We start from the raw sequence: 15,135 nt of genomic DNA on the forward strand, positions 1-15,135 counted from the left end.
ATCTATTATCTATCTATCTATCTATCTATCTATCTATCATCTATCTATCTATCTATTATCTATCTATCTATCTATCTATCTATCTATCTATCATCTATCTATCTATCTATCTATCATCTACTATCTATCTATCTATCTATCTATCTCCTATCTATCTATCTATCTATCTATCTATCTATCTATCTCCTATCTATCTATCTATCTATCTATCTATCTATCTATCTATCTATCTATCAATCATCTATTATCTATCTATTTATTATCTATCTATCTATCTATCTATCTATCTATCTATCTATCTATCTATCTCATATCTATCTATCTATCTATTTATTATCTATCTATCTATCTATCTATCTATCTATCTATCTATCTATCTATCTATCTATCTATCTCATATCTATCTATCTATCTATCTATCTATCTATCTATCTATCTATCTAATATCTATTATCTATCTATTATCTATCTATCTATCTATCTATCTATCTATCTATCTATCTATCTCATATCTATCTATCTATCTATCTATCTATCTATCTATCTATCTATCTATCTCATATCTATCTATCTATCTATCTATCTCATATCTATCTATCTATCTCATATCTATCTATCTATCTATCTATCTATTATCTATCTATCTATCTATCATCTATCTATCTATCTATCATCTACTATCTATCTATCTATCTATCTATCTATCTATCTATCTATCTATCTATCTATCTATCTCCTATCTATCTATCTATCTATCTATCTATCTCCTATCTATCTATCTATCTATCAATCATCTATTATCTATCTATTTATTATCTATCTATCTAATTATCTATCTCATATCTATCTATCTATCTATTTATTATCTATCTATCTATCTATCTATCTATCTATCTCATATCTATCTATCTATCTATCTATCTATCTATCTCATATCTATCTATCTATCTATCTATCTCATATCTATCTATCTATCTATCTATCTATCTATCTATCTATCTATCTATCTAATATCTATTATCTATCTATTATCTATCTATCTATCTATCTATCTATCTATCTATCTATCTATCTATCTATCTATCTAATATCTATTATCTATCATCTATCTATCTATCTATCTATCTATCTATCTATCTATCTATCTATTATCTATCTATCTATCTATCTATCTATCTATCTATCTATCTATTATCTATCTATCTATCTATCTATCTATCTATCTATCTATCTATCTATCTATCTATCTAATATCTATTATCTATCATCTATCTATCTATCTATCTATCTATCTATCTATCTTTCTATCTATCTATCTATCTATCTATCTATCTCATATCTATCTATCTATCTATCTCATATCTATCTATCTATCTATCTATCTATCTATCTATCTATCTATCTATCTATCTATCTATCTATCCAGGAGGAATATCTCCTCCGCTCTGGAGGGCGATCACTTGCAGATGTTCTGGCCCCATAGATAATTCTTTCAGATGCACACATCTACGGAATATAAAGTATTCACCCCCCGCTTCCTTTCTGTCTGGCCTGCAGCACAGTTTGACTCGCCCCTGTCAATATGACACATCCATGAACAGTCCGGATGCAGCCGTGGATTTTCATGACAACGTACAGCAGCGTGTGGGACTCCTACGACTGTGTGAAGACTTTGCGGTAGTACGTGTGAAAACCGTACGACTACCGCATCATGGAAAGAGACCCAAGACGGTCATATTACTGCGCACCTTGTCACGGCTTCATCCTAGAACTTAAAATCGAGACCACAGAGGGTTAACAAATTGAAAAGGCCCAGAGGGAGGGGGTGAATAATTATGCAAACTGTAAAAGATGCTAATTGCCTTCCTTAGGTATATAATGGCAGCTTTATATATACTATTTATGACGGTATTTCAAGGTAACGATCCCGACAGTGCGCCGCGTAGAGAGCTCATTAAATTGGCGCAGATTGTGTGGGCTCCGCGCTGCCAATCACATCTTGGCTTTGATCATGGCGGTGATCCGATGCTCGTTAAGCTGCCGTGTGCCCGAGGCCCCATTGTGTCTCCCCGTCCCGTCTGTGACTGAAGGGGTTAACCCAGAGGGAAGGGGGCTTACGCTAAAACCCTTAAGCTAATCGGGACATCACCATGGCTACCTGCGAGGGGGGCGAGAGGGAATTCATCATCTTCGGGTCTTCTTTAGTTACCTGTAATGTATTTTCCTAATGTCTCGTCTTCCTACGACGTATGTGATAATACCGCCACATGGGGACCACCGGCTCGAGCGTCGCCGCTCAATAAAGGTTTGTACAGCGGGAGAAATCGCATGCTCGACAAAAAAATAAAAACAAAAAATGACATAAATTGCAGTTTGCAGCTGGTTATGCTGCCATGCGTTCCCTTAAAGGGGTTGTGTGCTGTGGACTGTTCCTTTAAGGGGTCCCCCACCCCATCAGGGACCTACAGTCAGCCCCATAGCTGGAGGCCATTATGCATGGATGGCAGTGAAGGGGAGGCAGCGCTAAACTGGCACTATGGCCCCTTCGTTCTCAAGTTCAGTGGTTGGAGCCCCGACGATCGTAAAGTGACAGCATGACCCCGCGTTGTGCAACCTCTTTACATTAACCCCTTTAATTAACCAGTGCCCCCCGGGACCACCAGACATCATCTGTGATCTGTGGGAGAATCTGGCAGCAAGTGTTCAGTTTATCTGCAGCACCCCCACAGGAGAGATGAAGTATTACATCCTGGGGGCCGGGTGGTGAGCGGGGTCAATGGAGCCACTCTGTAGGGTTGATTACAATAGGCAGCAGTGCTCACTGTAAACGGGAATACTTCGATTTACTGACAGCAAGCAGAGGTCTTGAAATTGATTAGGAAATGATACACAAAGTACCTTAGAAGGTGCAAGACGCAAGAACAAGAGAGATGTCTGTGATACACTGTCACACACTGTGCAGCGGGGTGAGCAGCATGTTCACAGGGCGGCAGTCAGCCTCAGAGAGTGACTGCTTCCATTCACTGCCAGCAAGCAGACACCTCCAGCACAGTGCAGTTTTGAAACCTTATATAAGAAAGTTGTGAGTTACATTATCTGTTATACTGCAGTTACAGCCAGAGCTGCATTCAGGATTCTGCTGGTGGGAATGCATCTGCGGTCCATCCTGTGACCCGTATCTGCTGCACCTAATGATCCGGTAAAGTCTGGCAGTGGGGAACCAGCAGACATTTGAATGCAGCTTTGGGTGTGACTGGAGCATAACATAGAATTCCATGTTTCTAGGCCATGTACAGTAGATAAGAGAATTCTGGGTGTCTGTGTTTCGTGTTGTGATGCTCCGCTTGTGGGGTAAGGCAGGACCCTTTGCTTCCGGCGCTGTAGGAATGTGGGTTACCCCAGGACAGCTTGTAATACTCTGCTCCGGCTGTCTCCATGTATAATTCCAGGTGGTATGTCTATAAATAAGGCGGTGAATGTGCCTTTAAGGATGGCTCGCTCAATTTAGAAAGTAGGTTATGACGGGGGAGCGGGCCATTAGGAGGAGGCGTAATTATTTCCTAGAGGTTCCTTTGTCTTTTGTGATCCCGGGGGAGAGGGACGCCCCCATGTACCGTGTCCATGTCCTGCCTGGACCACATAGAAATCTCCCCGTGGGCCCATCAGTAATCATGACCCATTTTCCTTCCAGCGACCCAGATCTTTGTAACGTGGACCAGGCTTCAGAGCATCGCTCCTTCCGTCACTAGGCTTATTTTCGGCTTTCTTCCTGCAGTTACTTTACTAGAAAATACAGAAAATCTGATAATCCGGCGATGGATACTGGACTAAAGGAATTTTACCGTATGTACTGTGCATTCCGAAAGTCTTCAGATCCATTCTAATTTTTCACATTTTATGTTGTTCCTTGTGATAAAAAAAACTAAACAAAACATAATTCTACACTCAGTAATCCCCCCTCCCCCCATGAGAAAGTAAAAACAGAATTTTTATTTTTTTTTGCAAATTTATTAAAAAGGAGAAACCAAAATTCCTCCTGAACATAAGTATTTAGACCCTTTGCTATGACACGTGACACTTGGGCTAGGGCTTCACGGCGACAAAAGGGGTACAGCTACATTGCAACATGCGTCGCACCAATGTCACGCAACATTGATTGTAATAATAGTCAGTGGCGACTTGGATTTATGTGCGACTGTCGCCTCGCAGTGTGACACCATTGACTATCATTATAAAAAACGTCGCGCAACAAGAAGTCGCGTGACACCTGCCGCCGTGTAGCCCTAGCCTTAGATCTGGGGCATCCCATTTCTCTCGATCATCATTTCTCTCTGAGATGTTCTACACCCTGATTTGAGTCACCTGTAGTAAATTTAGTTGATTGGACATGATTTGGAAAGACACAGTCTTGTCTATATAAGATCTCACCACTGACAATGCAGATTAAAGCAGAAACCAAGCCATGGGGAGGAAAGAACTGCCTGTAGAGCTCAGAGACAGGATTATGTGGAGGCACAGATCCCGAGAAGGAGACAGAAAAACTCCTGCTGCGCTAAGTAATCGGGGGAGAAGGGCCTTGGTAACAGAGGTGACCAAGAACCCAATAGTCACTTTGGTTGAGCTCCAAAGATCCTGTGTGCAGATGGAAGAAACTTTCAGAAGGTCAACCATCACTGCAGACTGGCAATCTGGGCTTTATGGTAGAGTGGCCAGAAAAAAAACTCTCCTCAGTAAAAGACACATGAAAGCCTCCTGAAAAAAACTGACTGTGAGAAACAAGATTCTCTGGTCTGATGGAACCAAGATTGAACTTTTTCACCTCAATTCTAAGCACTATATCTGGAGGACACCAGGCCCTGCTCATCACCTGCCCAATACCATTCCTACAGTGAAGCATGGTGGTGGCAGCAGGGAGACTAGTCATGGTGGAGGGAAAGCTGAATGTCCACAGATATTCCTAATGAGAACCTGATCCAGATCTTGGACCTCAGACTGGGCTGAAGGTTCACCTTCTAACAAGACAATGAGCCTAAGCACACAGCCAAGACGACACAGGAATGGCTTAGAGACAACTCTGGGAATGTCCTTGGGTGGCACAGATCCTTGAACCCAATTGAACATCTCTAGATAGACCTGAAAATGGCTGTCCACCGACGGCCCCCATTCAACCTAACAGAGCTGGAGAGGATCTGCAGAAAGAAATGGCAGAAAATGCCCAAATCCAGGTGTGCAAACCTTGTGGCATCATCCCTAAGAAGACTGGAGGCTGTGATCACTGCCAAAGGGGCTTCAAGTCAGTCCCAAGTAAAGAGGTTGAAGACTTATGTCAATGTAAGGAGAACATAGCACAAGAAGCAAGAGAACAAACTGAAAAAAGTGAAAGGGTCTGAAGACATTCCAAATACACAGTACGTCTATGTGGTATAGCACTCGTGATCTATGTGACATGCAGCTCATGGGGTGCTATGTGGTATGACAATTATGGGGTGCTATGTGGTATGACAATCATGGGGGGCTATGTGATATGACAGTCATGGGGGGCTATGTGATATGACAGTCATGGGGGGCTATGTGGTATGACAATCATGGGGGCTATGTGGTATGACAATCATGGGGGGCTATGTGGTATGACAGTCATGGGGGGCTATGTGATATGACAGTCATGGGGGGCTATGTGGTATGACAATCATGGGGGCTATGTGGTATGACAATCATGGGGGGCTATGTGGTATGACAATAATCATGGGGGCTATGTGGTATGACAATCATGGGGTGCTATGTCGTATGACAATCATGGGGGACTATGTGGTATGACAGTCATGGGGGCTATGTGGTATGACAATCATGGGGGGCTATGTGGTATGACAATCATGGGGGGGCTATGTGGTATGACAATAATCATGGGGGCTATGTGGTATGACAATCATGGGGTGCTATGTCGTATGACAATCATGGGGGACTATGTGGTATGACAATCATGGGGGCTATGTGGTATGACAATCATGGGGGGCTATGTGGTATGACAATCATGGGGGGCTATGTGGTATGACAATCATGGGGGGGCTAAGTGGTATGACAATAATCATGGGGGCTATGTGCTATGACAATAATCATGGGGGCTATGTGGTATGACAATCATGGGGTGCTATAACAATAATCATGGGGGGCTATGTGGTATGACAATCATGGGGTGCTATGTCGTATGACAATCATGGGGGACTATGTGGTATGACAGTCATGGGGGGCTATGTGGTATGACAATCATGGGGGCTATGTGGTATGACAATCATGGGGGGCTATGTGGTATGACAATCATGGGGGGGCTATGTGGTGTGACAATCATGGGGGGGCTATGTGGTATGACAATCATGGGGGCTATGTGGTATGACAATCATGGGGGGCTATGTGGTATGACAATCATGGGGGGGCTAAGTGGTATGACAATAATCATGGGGGCTATGTGGTATGACAATCATGGGGTGCTATAACAATAATCATGGGGGGCTATGTGGTATGACAATCATGGGGGGCTATGTGCTGTTGCACTCACTGATACTGTGGTGGACACTTATTGGGAAGTCTCTGTAATCATTTATTGGGGTCACAATTCCTTGCCCTGTTGGCTGGCACTGTTTGGGGACACTATGGAATTTGGTGGGCTGTGGCTGCTCCGGAGTAGTAGAATGTGGCACTCTTTTTAGAGTCCAATGTGGAGGTTAGGGGGTTGGGGGTAGCAGTCTTGAAGATCCTCTGTTTTTAAAACGTTCTGACCAGCGAGACAATTGTTGCATGTAATGTGGCCCCACAGTAACGAGGCTGGGCGTCAGTGCACCATCTTGATGAGATGACATGCCCAAGGAGGCTCAAGAAGTCACAACCTCTTACACTGGTTACATGGCATGGAGTGGAACGCAATGGTGTATTGCCACCCTGTGGGCCGGGTCTGCTGGGAAACTAGAAGGAAATATTCGTCTTCTCCTCGTTACTAAGCTCCCAGAGGAAGAATTTCTGATGTTTTATTCAGTCCTGATATTTAATTCATAAAATCTGTTTAGTGAAACGAGTCGAAGCCGAGAACAAGTCATCTCCGAGCCGCAAACAAATACTAATGCTTTAATTGGGAAATCGTTACGAGCCATGAAATTCACAAGCAGTTAGGAGACAAAGTCAGCAACACATGTGACTCCCCACAAGATGCTAACTATTGATCTGACAACTCCGCTGTAACCAGTCCAGGGGTATACCCACCATAGTTACTGACAATGGGTGACTGTATTGAGGCCCTGGTGGGAAGGGACCCGCTAGTGAACTGCTTCCCCTATTTTCCTGGCATAATGGCTACCTGCAGCCAACACTAGAGGGAGCTCATATCATACTGATTTATACAGCTCCCATTGACTTCTGTACTACTTATACACATCTTTATGCATTAAGCTCCCCCTAGTGGTGGCTGCAAGAAGCCAGAATTACATGATTTATCAAACAAAAAATAGAGTTCTATTTGCAGACTGTGATCCAGGCTGAGTTTTTTTTCCCCCATCATTCTGCACTCAATCACGAGAAAGTGAAGACAGAATTTTAGACATTTTTGCAAATTTATTGAAAAGGAAAAACTAAAATTCTGCCTGGACAGAAGTATTCGGACCCTTTGCTATGACAATTGACATTGAGCTCTGCGGCTCTGAGATGTTCTACACCTTGATTGGAGTCACCTGTAGTGGATTGGACATGATTTGGAAAGACGCAGCCCTGTCTATATAAGATCTTACAGCTGACAATGTATATCAGAGCAAAAACCAAGCCATGGGGAGAACTGCCTGTAGAGTTCACAGATCTGAAGAAGGGGACAGACACATTTCTGCTGCACTTAAGTTTCCAAGAACACAGTGGCCTCCATAATTCTTACAAAGAAGAAGTTTGAAACAACCAGGATTCTTCCTAGAGCTGGCCGCCCCTCCAAACTACGTAATCAAGGGAGAAGGGCTTTGGTAACAGAGGTGACCAAGAACTCAGTGGTCATTCTTGCTGAGCTTCAAAGATCCTGTGTGCATATGGGAGAAACTTCCAGAAGGTCAGCCATCACTGCAGACCTCCACCAATCTTGGCTTTATGGCAGGGTGGCCAGAAAGAAGCTTCTCCTCAGTAAAATAAACATAAAAGCTGCCTAAAGTTTATAATAGAGCACCTGAAGGACTCTCAGACTGTGAAAAACAAGATTCTCTGGTCTGATAAAACTAAGATTGAACCTTTTGACCTCAATTCTAAGCATCATGTTTGGAGTAAACCAGGCACCGATCATCACCTGCCCAATACCATCCCTACAGTGAAGCATGGTGGTGGGAGCATCATGCTAGGGGGGACATGGACAGTGGTCAGGGTGGAGGAGAAGCTAAGTACAGAGATATTCTGAAAGAAAACATAATCTAGAGAACTCTAGACTCTCATTCCAACAAGACAATGACCCTAAGCACACGACCAAGACACACAAGAGAGGCTTAGGGACAACTCTGAATGTCCTTGAGTGGACCCAGCCAGAGCCTAGCTTGGAGAGGATCTGCAGAGAAGAATGTGGAAAATCCCCAAGATTCAGGTGTCCAAACCTTGTAACATCACCCCCAAGAAGACTGAAGGCTTTAATCACTACCAAAGAGGCTTCAAGTAAGTCCGTAGTAAATGGTCTGAATACGTATGCCCATGTGAAAGGGGCTGAAGAGTCTGAAGACTTATGTCCCGGGTAAAGGGTCTGAATACTTATGTCAATGCAAGATTTTAGTTTTTCTTTTTTAATAAATTAGCAAAACTGTTTAAGTAACATTCTGTTCTCACTTACCCATTATGGGGGACTGAGGGCAGAATAATGGGGGAGCATAACAAAATGTTAAAAAAGTGGAATGGTCTGAAGACTTTCCGAATGCCTTGTGTGGGATCAGGTCATGTATATGGATAGTTTTATGGAATCTCGACGGTAACACAAGGACGGTAATTAGTTTGCTTTTATTTTTCCAAAATAAACATCAACAACAAAGCATCACTCAGTATGTTTACCCGTATATATCGAGGCCTCGCAGAGAGACTTATTAGGAGCTGGAATCTCATGTACTTCACAAAATTACCCAGAAATACAAACAATGAGCAAGAAAAATAAACAGCTTAATGAGAAAATAATGATCAGACATCTCCCCAGTGATCTGACAAAGCCGCCACATACCGAACACAATCCACTAATGGAGGCTAACACGACACATCGCACCATGAAACCACCAACTGGGGTGTGCTTAACGAAAACAGTCTGTTCACTTCTATATTCCGGTCCATAGGAGGCAGTATTATAGTAGTTATATTCTTGTACAGAGGAGCAGTATTATAGTAGTTATATTCTTGTACATAGGAGCAGTATTATAGTAGTTATATTCTTATACATAGGAGACAGTATTATAGTAGTTATATTCTAGTGCATAGGAGGCAGTATTATAGTAGTTATATTCTTGTACATAGGAGCAGTATTATAGTAGTTATATTCTTGTACATGGGAGCAGTATTATAGTAGTTATATTCTTGTACATAGGAGCAGTATTATAGTAGTTATATTCTTGTACATAGGAGGCGTATTATAGTAGTTATATTCTTGTACATAGGAGCAGTATTATAGTAGTTATATTCTTGTACATAGGAGCAGTATTCTAGTAGTTATATTCTTGTACATAGGAGCAGTATTCTAGTAGTTATATTCTTGTACATAGGAGCAGTATTATAGTAGTTATATTCTTGTACATAGGAGGCAGTATTATAGTAGTTATATTCTTGTACATAGGAGCAGTATTATAGTAGTTATATTCTTGTACATAGGAGCAGTATTATAGTAGTTATATTCTTGTACATAGGAGCAGTATTATAGTAGTTATATTCTTGTACATAGGAGCAGTATTATAGTAGTTATATTCTTGTACATAGGAGCAGTATTATAGTAGTTACATTCTTGTACATAGGAGCAGTATTATAGTAGTTATATTCTTGTACATAGGAGCAGTATTATAGTCGTTATATTCTTGTATATAGGAGCAGTATTATAGTAGTTATATTCTTGTACAGAGGAGCAGTATTATAGTAGTTATATTCTTGTACATAGGAGCAGTATTATAGTAGTTATATTCCTGTACAGAGGAGCAGTATTATAGTAGTTATATTCTTGTACATAGGAGCAGTATTATAGTAGTTATATTCTTGTACATAGGAGCAGTATTATAATAGTTATATTCTTGTACATAGGAGCAGTATTATAGTAGTTATATTCTTGTACATAGGAGCAGTATTATAGTAGTTATATTATTGTACATAGGAGGCAGTATTATAGTAGTTATATTCTTGTACATAGGAGCAGTATTATAGTAGTTATATCCTTGTACATAGGAGCAGTATTATAGTAGTTATATTCTTGTACATAGGAGGCAGTATTATAGTAGTTATATTCTTGTACATAGGAGCAGTATTATAGTAGTTATATTCTTGTACATAGGAGTAGTATTATAGTAGTTATATTCTTGTACATAGGAGCAGTATTATAGCAGTTATATTCTTGCACCTAGGAGCAGTATTATAGTAGTTATATTCCTGTACATAGGAGTAGTATTATAGTAGTTATATTCTTGTACATAGGAGCAGTATTATAGTAGTTATATTCTTGTACATAGGAGGTAGTATTATAGTAGTTATATTCTTGTACATAGGAGGCAGTATTATAGTAGTTACATTCTTGTACATAGGAGGCAGTATTATAGTAGTTATATTCTTGTACATAGGAGCAGTATTATAGTAGTTATATTCCTGTACATAGGAGTAGTATTATAGTAGTTATATCCTTGTACATAGGAGCAGTATTATATTAGTTATATTATTGTACATAGGAGCAATATTATAGTAGTTATATTCTTGTACATAGGAGGCAGTATTATAGCAGTTATATTCTTGTACATAGGAGGCAGTATTATAGCAGTTATATTCTTGCACATAGGAGCAGTATTATAGTAGTTCTATTTTTGTACATATAGAACAAAGGACCGGCACTTCACTGGAGAACAAATTTGTAGCTTTATTGAAGCATGGAGGAAATAGCGCTGATGGCTTTGTCAAGCATGCTTGACAAAGGCATCAGCGCTGTTTCCTCCATGCTTCAATAAAGCTACAGATTTGTTCACCAGTGAAGCGCCGGTCCTTTGTTCTATATTGTGAGTGGGCTTTCATACCCTGGACACGAGCACCACGACCCTGCCAGAGGAGTGCCGACCGTCTTCAATTTTGTATTTTTGTACATAGGAGTCAGTATTATAGTAGTTATATTCTTGTACATAGGAGCAGTATTATAGTAGTTATATTCTTGTACATAGGAGGCAGTATTATAGTAGTTATATTCCTGTACATAGGAGCAGTATTATAGTTGTATATTCCTGTACATAGGAGCAGTATTATAGTAGTTATATTCTTGTACATAGGAGCAGTAATATAGTAGTTATATTCTTGTACATAGGAGCAGTATTATAGTAGTTATATTCTTGTACTAGGAGGCAGTATTATAGTAGTTATATTCTTGTACATAGGAGCAGTATTATAGTAGTTATATTCTTGTACATAGGAGCAGTATTATAGTAGTTATATTCTTGTACATAGGAGGCAGTATTATAGTAGTTATATTCTTGTACATAGGAGCAGTATTATAGTAGTTATATTCTTGTACATAGGGGGCAGTATTATAGTAGTTATATTCTTGTACATAGGATCAGTATTATAGTAGTTATATTCTTGTACATAGGAGCAGTATTATAGTAGTTATATTCTTGTACATTGGAGCAGTATTATAGTAGTTATATACTTGTACATAGGAGGCAGTATTATAGTAGTTATATTCTTGTACATAGGAGCAGTATTATAGTAGTTATATTCTTGTACATAGGAGCAGTATTATATTAGTTATATTCTTGTACATAGGAGCAGTATTATAGTAGATATATTCTTGTACATAGGAGCAGTATTATAGTAGTTATATTCTTGTACATTGGAGCAGTATTATAGTAGTTATATACTTGTACATAGGAGGCAGTATTATAGTAGTTATATTCTTGTACATAGGAGCAGTATTATAGTAGTTATATTCTTGTACATAGGAGCAGTATTATATTAGTTATATTCTTGTACATAGGGGGCAGTATTATAGTAGTTATATTCTTGTACATAGGATCAGTATTATAGTAGTTATATTCTTGTACTAGGAGGCAGTATTATAGTAGTTATATTCTTGTACATAGGAGGCAGTATTATAGTAGTTATATTCTTGTACATAGGTCAGTATTATAGTAGTTATATTCTTGTACATAGGAGGCAGTATTATAGTAGTTATATTCTTGTACATAGGATCAGTATTATAGTAGTTATATTCTTGTACTAGGAGGCAGTATTTTTGTTAGCCTCCATAATGAGCTGACCATTGAGATTGCATAGAGGGCTATTTGTATTTGTAGAGTATTTTGGCTTTCTTGATGGTTTGTATGTTTTATTGGAGATGATTTGCTATATATATGGTAAAGTATTCCCATACACACTGATGTATTCAAGTTTTCTGTCTGGGTAACAATTATTTGTAATAGGCTTTGAACATTAAAACTGTTAAAAAAGAAATGGAGTCATAAATCACCTCCCCAGTCCCCCCCATCAGTCTGTCATTACTGGTCCCCTTTTAAAGTAAGAAATGTCAGCACTTGGCGAGTGATTGGCTGAACAGTCATTTCCCTTGCATCACGAGGAACCCGAAAGGAGAGATGAAGGAGTCCTGGAACAGTTAGGCCCCTTTCACACGGGCGAGTTTTCCGCGTGGGTGCAATGTGTGAGTTGAACGCATTGCACCCGCACTGAATCCGGACCCATTCATTTCTATGGGGCTGTGCACATGAGCGGTGATTTTCACGCATTCCATTGTGCGTTGCTTGAAAATTGCAGCATGCTCTATTTTGTGTGTTTTTCACGCAACGCAGGCCCCATAGAAGTTAATGGGGCTGCGTGAAAATCGCGATTTTCACGCACGGTTGCTAGGAGACGAACGGGATGGGGACCCGATCTTTATTATTTTCCCTTATAACATGGTTATAAGGGAAAATAATAGCATTCTTAATACAGAATTCATAGTACAATAGGGCTGGAGGGGTTAAATAAAAAAAAATAAAAAATTTAACTCATCTTAATCCACTTGATCGCGCAGCCGGCATCTCTTCTGTCTTCTTCTTTGAGGAATAGGACCTTTGATGATGTCACTGCGCTCATCACATGGTCCATCACATTATCTTTTTATCATGGTGATGGATCATGTGATGGACCATGTGATGAGCGTAGTGACGTCATCAAAGGTCCTATTCCTCAAAGAAGAAGACAGAAGAGAAGCCGGCTGCGCGATCAAGTGGATTAAGGTGAGTTAAATTATTTTTAAATTTTTTTTAACCCCTCCAGCCCTGTAAAGAAGTTCGGGTCTGGGTACCACATTCAGTTTTTTATCACGCGCGTGCAAAACGCATTGCACCCGCGCGATAAAAACTGAACAACGGAACGCAATCGCAGTCAAAACTGACTGCAATTGGGTACCTACTCGCGCGGGTTTGCCGCAACGCATCCGGACCTTATCCGGACACGCTCATGTGAAAGAGGCCTTAGGGGATTGTAGATTTCATTATCGCGTCTGTTATTTATTTAACCCATTCTGAATATCCCCTTTAGGTATAATATAATTTTAAGGTGTCTATTAGAGAGAAGCCTGTGAATTGTACTCCTGGCACTAGACTTCGCCCTTTTATACTAGTAATAATGGCGCCTGCTCGATTTTCGTCATTGACCTGGTTTTCTTCTTGTTGTTCCTCAGGACTGTCCCACGCAGTGCAAGTGACGATGCCTGACCACAAGAAAGCCGTCATGCTGTTCCAGTCAACCTTGTTGCGGTGCCATTACGCCACCACCTCGTCTCAGCCTGTCCTCGTCCAGTGGAAATACAAATCGTTCTGCCAGGATCGTACAGAGGAGGCTTTAGGCATCGGGAAAGCTCCCAGCAAGGCCAACATGGGTGGAAACCAGTATCTGGACTGTGCTGACGGTAGCAGGACGGTGCGACCCGTGGCCTCCAAACTGGGAGACAGCGTGACCCTGGGCGACTTCTACAAGGGACGGCCCGTCACCATCGTTAATGGTAAAGTGGTTAGATAGTTTAAAGGATGCAGATTCCTTGCATAGCACAGAGTTAAATCATATATTTCGGATGTCTGAATCCACCACTAGGGGGAGCTTAAGAGCTTTCTGCATTCTGCATATTGTTTTACCATTATTCTTCAATTCATAAGCTGTATGCAGTGAGCTCCCCCTAGTGGTAACTGCAGGTCGAAAGGATTTTACCATTTAGCTCTATTTCTGTGCAGGGGATTTGGTGCTCTGTATCAGAAAAAAGCTTTTCTGGGCCCTGAAAAAATATTTTAAAGGAAAATTTTAGAGGTTAAAAAACTTAGAGTGAATGGACGTTCACTTTAAGCCTCAGAAACTAGGATTGAGTGGTCAGTGATGTCATAGCACCAGCTTTTTTTTTAGCTCTTAAAGGGGTCATTCACTTTTGAAGTCAGTTATTTCCTGTATATCATTTCATACTTGACGGTCGGGTGAGAAATAATGAAATTTTTATTATATTTTTTCATTCTGGAATGTGGACGTTTTGTACATTGTTTCTTTTCATATACTGCACCCGCTTTCTTATAAGTAACGTAGCCAGCCGCGGCCTTGACCCTCGCCGCCAACCAGCCGTAAACCTTCAGAGCTGAAGTCGATGAATGAAACCAAGATAACAAGCTGCTCTGCACAGGCGACTGACCTGAATATTAAATACAAGGCCTTTTGGAAGTGTCAACCAGATTTCTTCTAAGGCAAATATACCGTACGGGGGAGCAGGAGAGGTGTCCCAGCATAACTTTGGTATGGGTGTAAGATCAGGTTCAGATGTAGCAGAGCTGTTGTTGTCATTCACCACTTTAGTTATACATTGTTTTATATTATGCTGATACAATGTAATATGATTACCCGTTGCCTGGTAGGAAACACCCTAGTACCAGGATAAACACATTA

At 40.5% G+C, this 15,135-nt stretch overlaps 1 protein-coding gene across 1 annotated transcript in view; it reads left to right on the plus strand.

Moving 5' to 3' along the window:
- The window catches only part of ILDR2 (immunoglobulin like domain containing receptor 2), a 218,126-nt gene that overhangs the window by 76,512 nt on the left and 126,479 nt on the right, over positions 1-15,135 (plus strand). The window contains exon 2 of the mRNA XM_040421741.1: positions 13,895-14,215. Within this exon, the coding sequence (XP_040277675.1) occupies positions 13,895-14,215 (321 nt within the window). The remainder of the gene's footprint in view (positions 1-13,894; positions 14,216-15,135) is intronic.

The sequence above is a fragment of the Bufo bufo genome, chromosome 3, assembly GCF_905171765.1.
Source record: "Bufo bufo chromosome 3, aBufBuf1.1, whole genome shotgun sequence".
NCBI classification, from domain to species: Eukaryota; Metazoa; Chordata; class Amphibia; order Anura; family Bufonidae; genus Bufo; species Bufo bufo.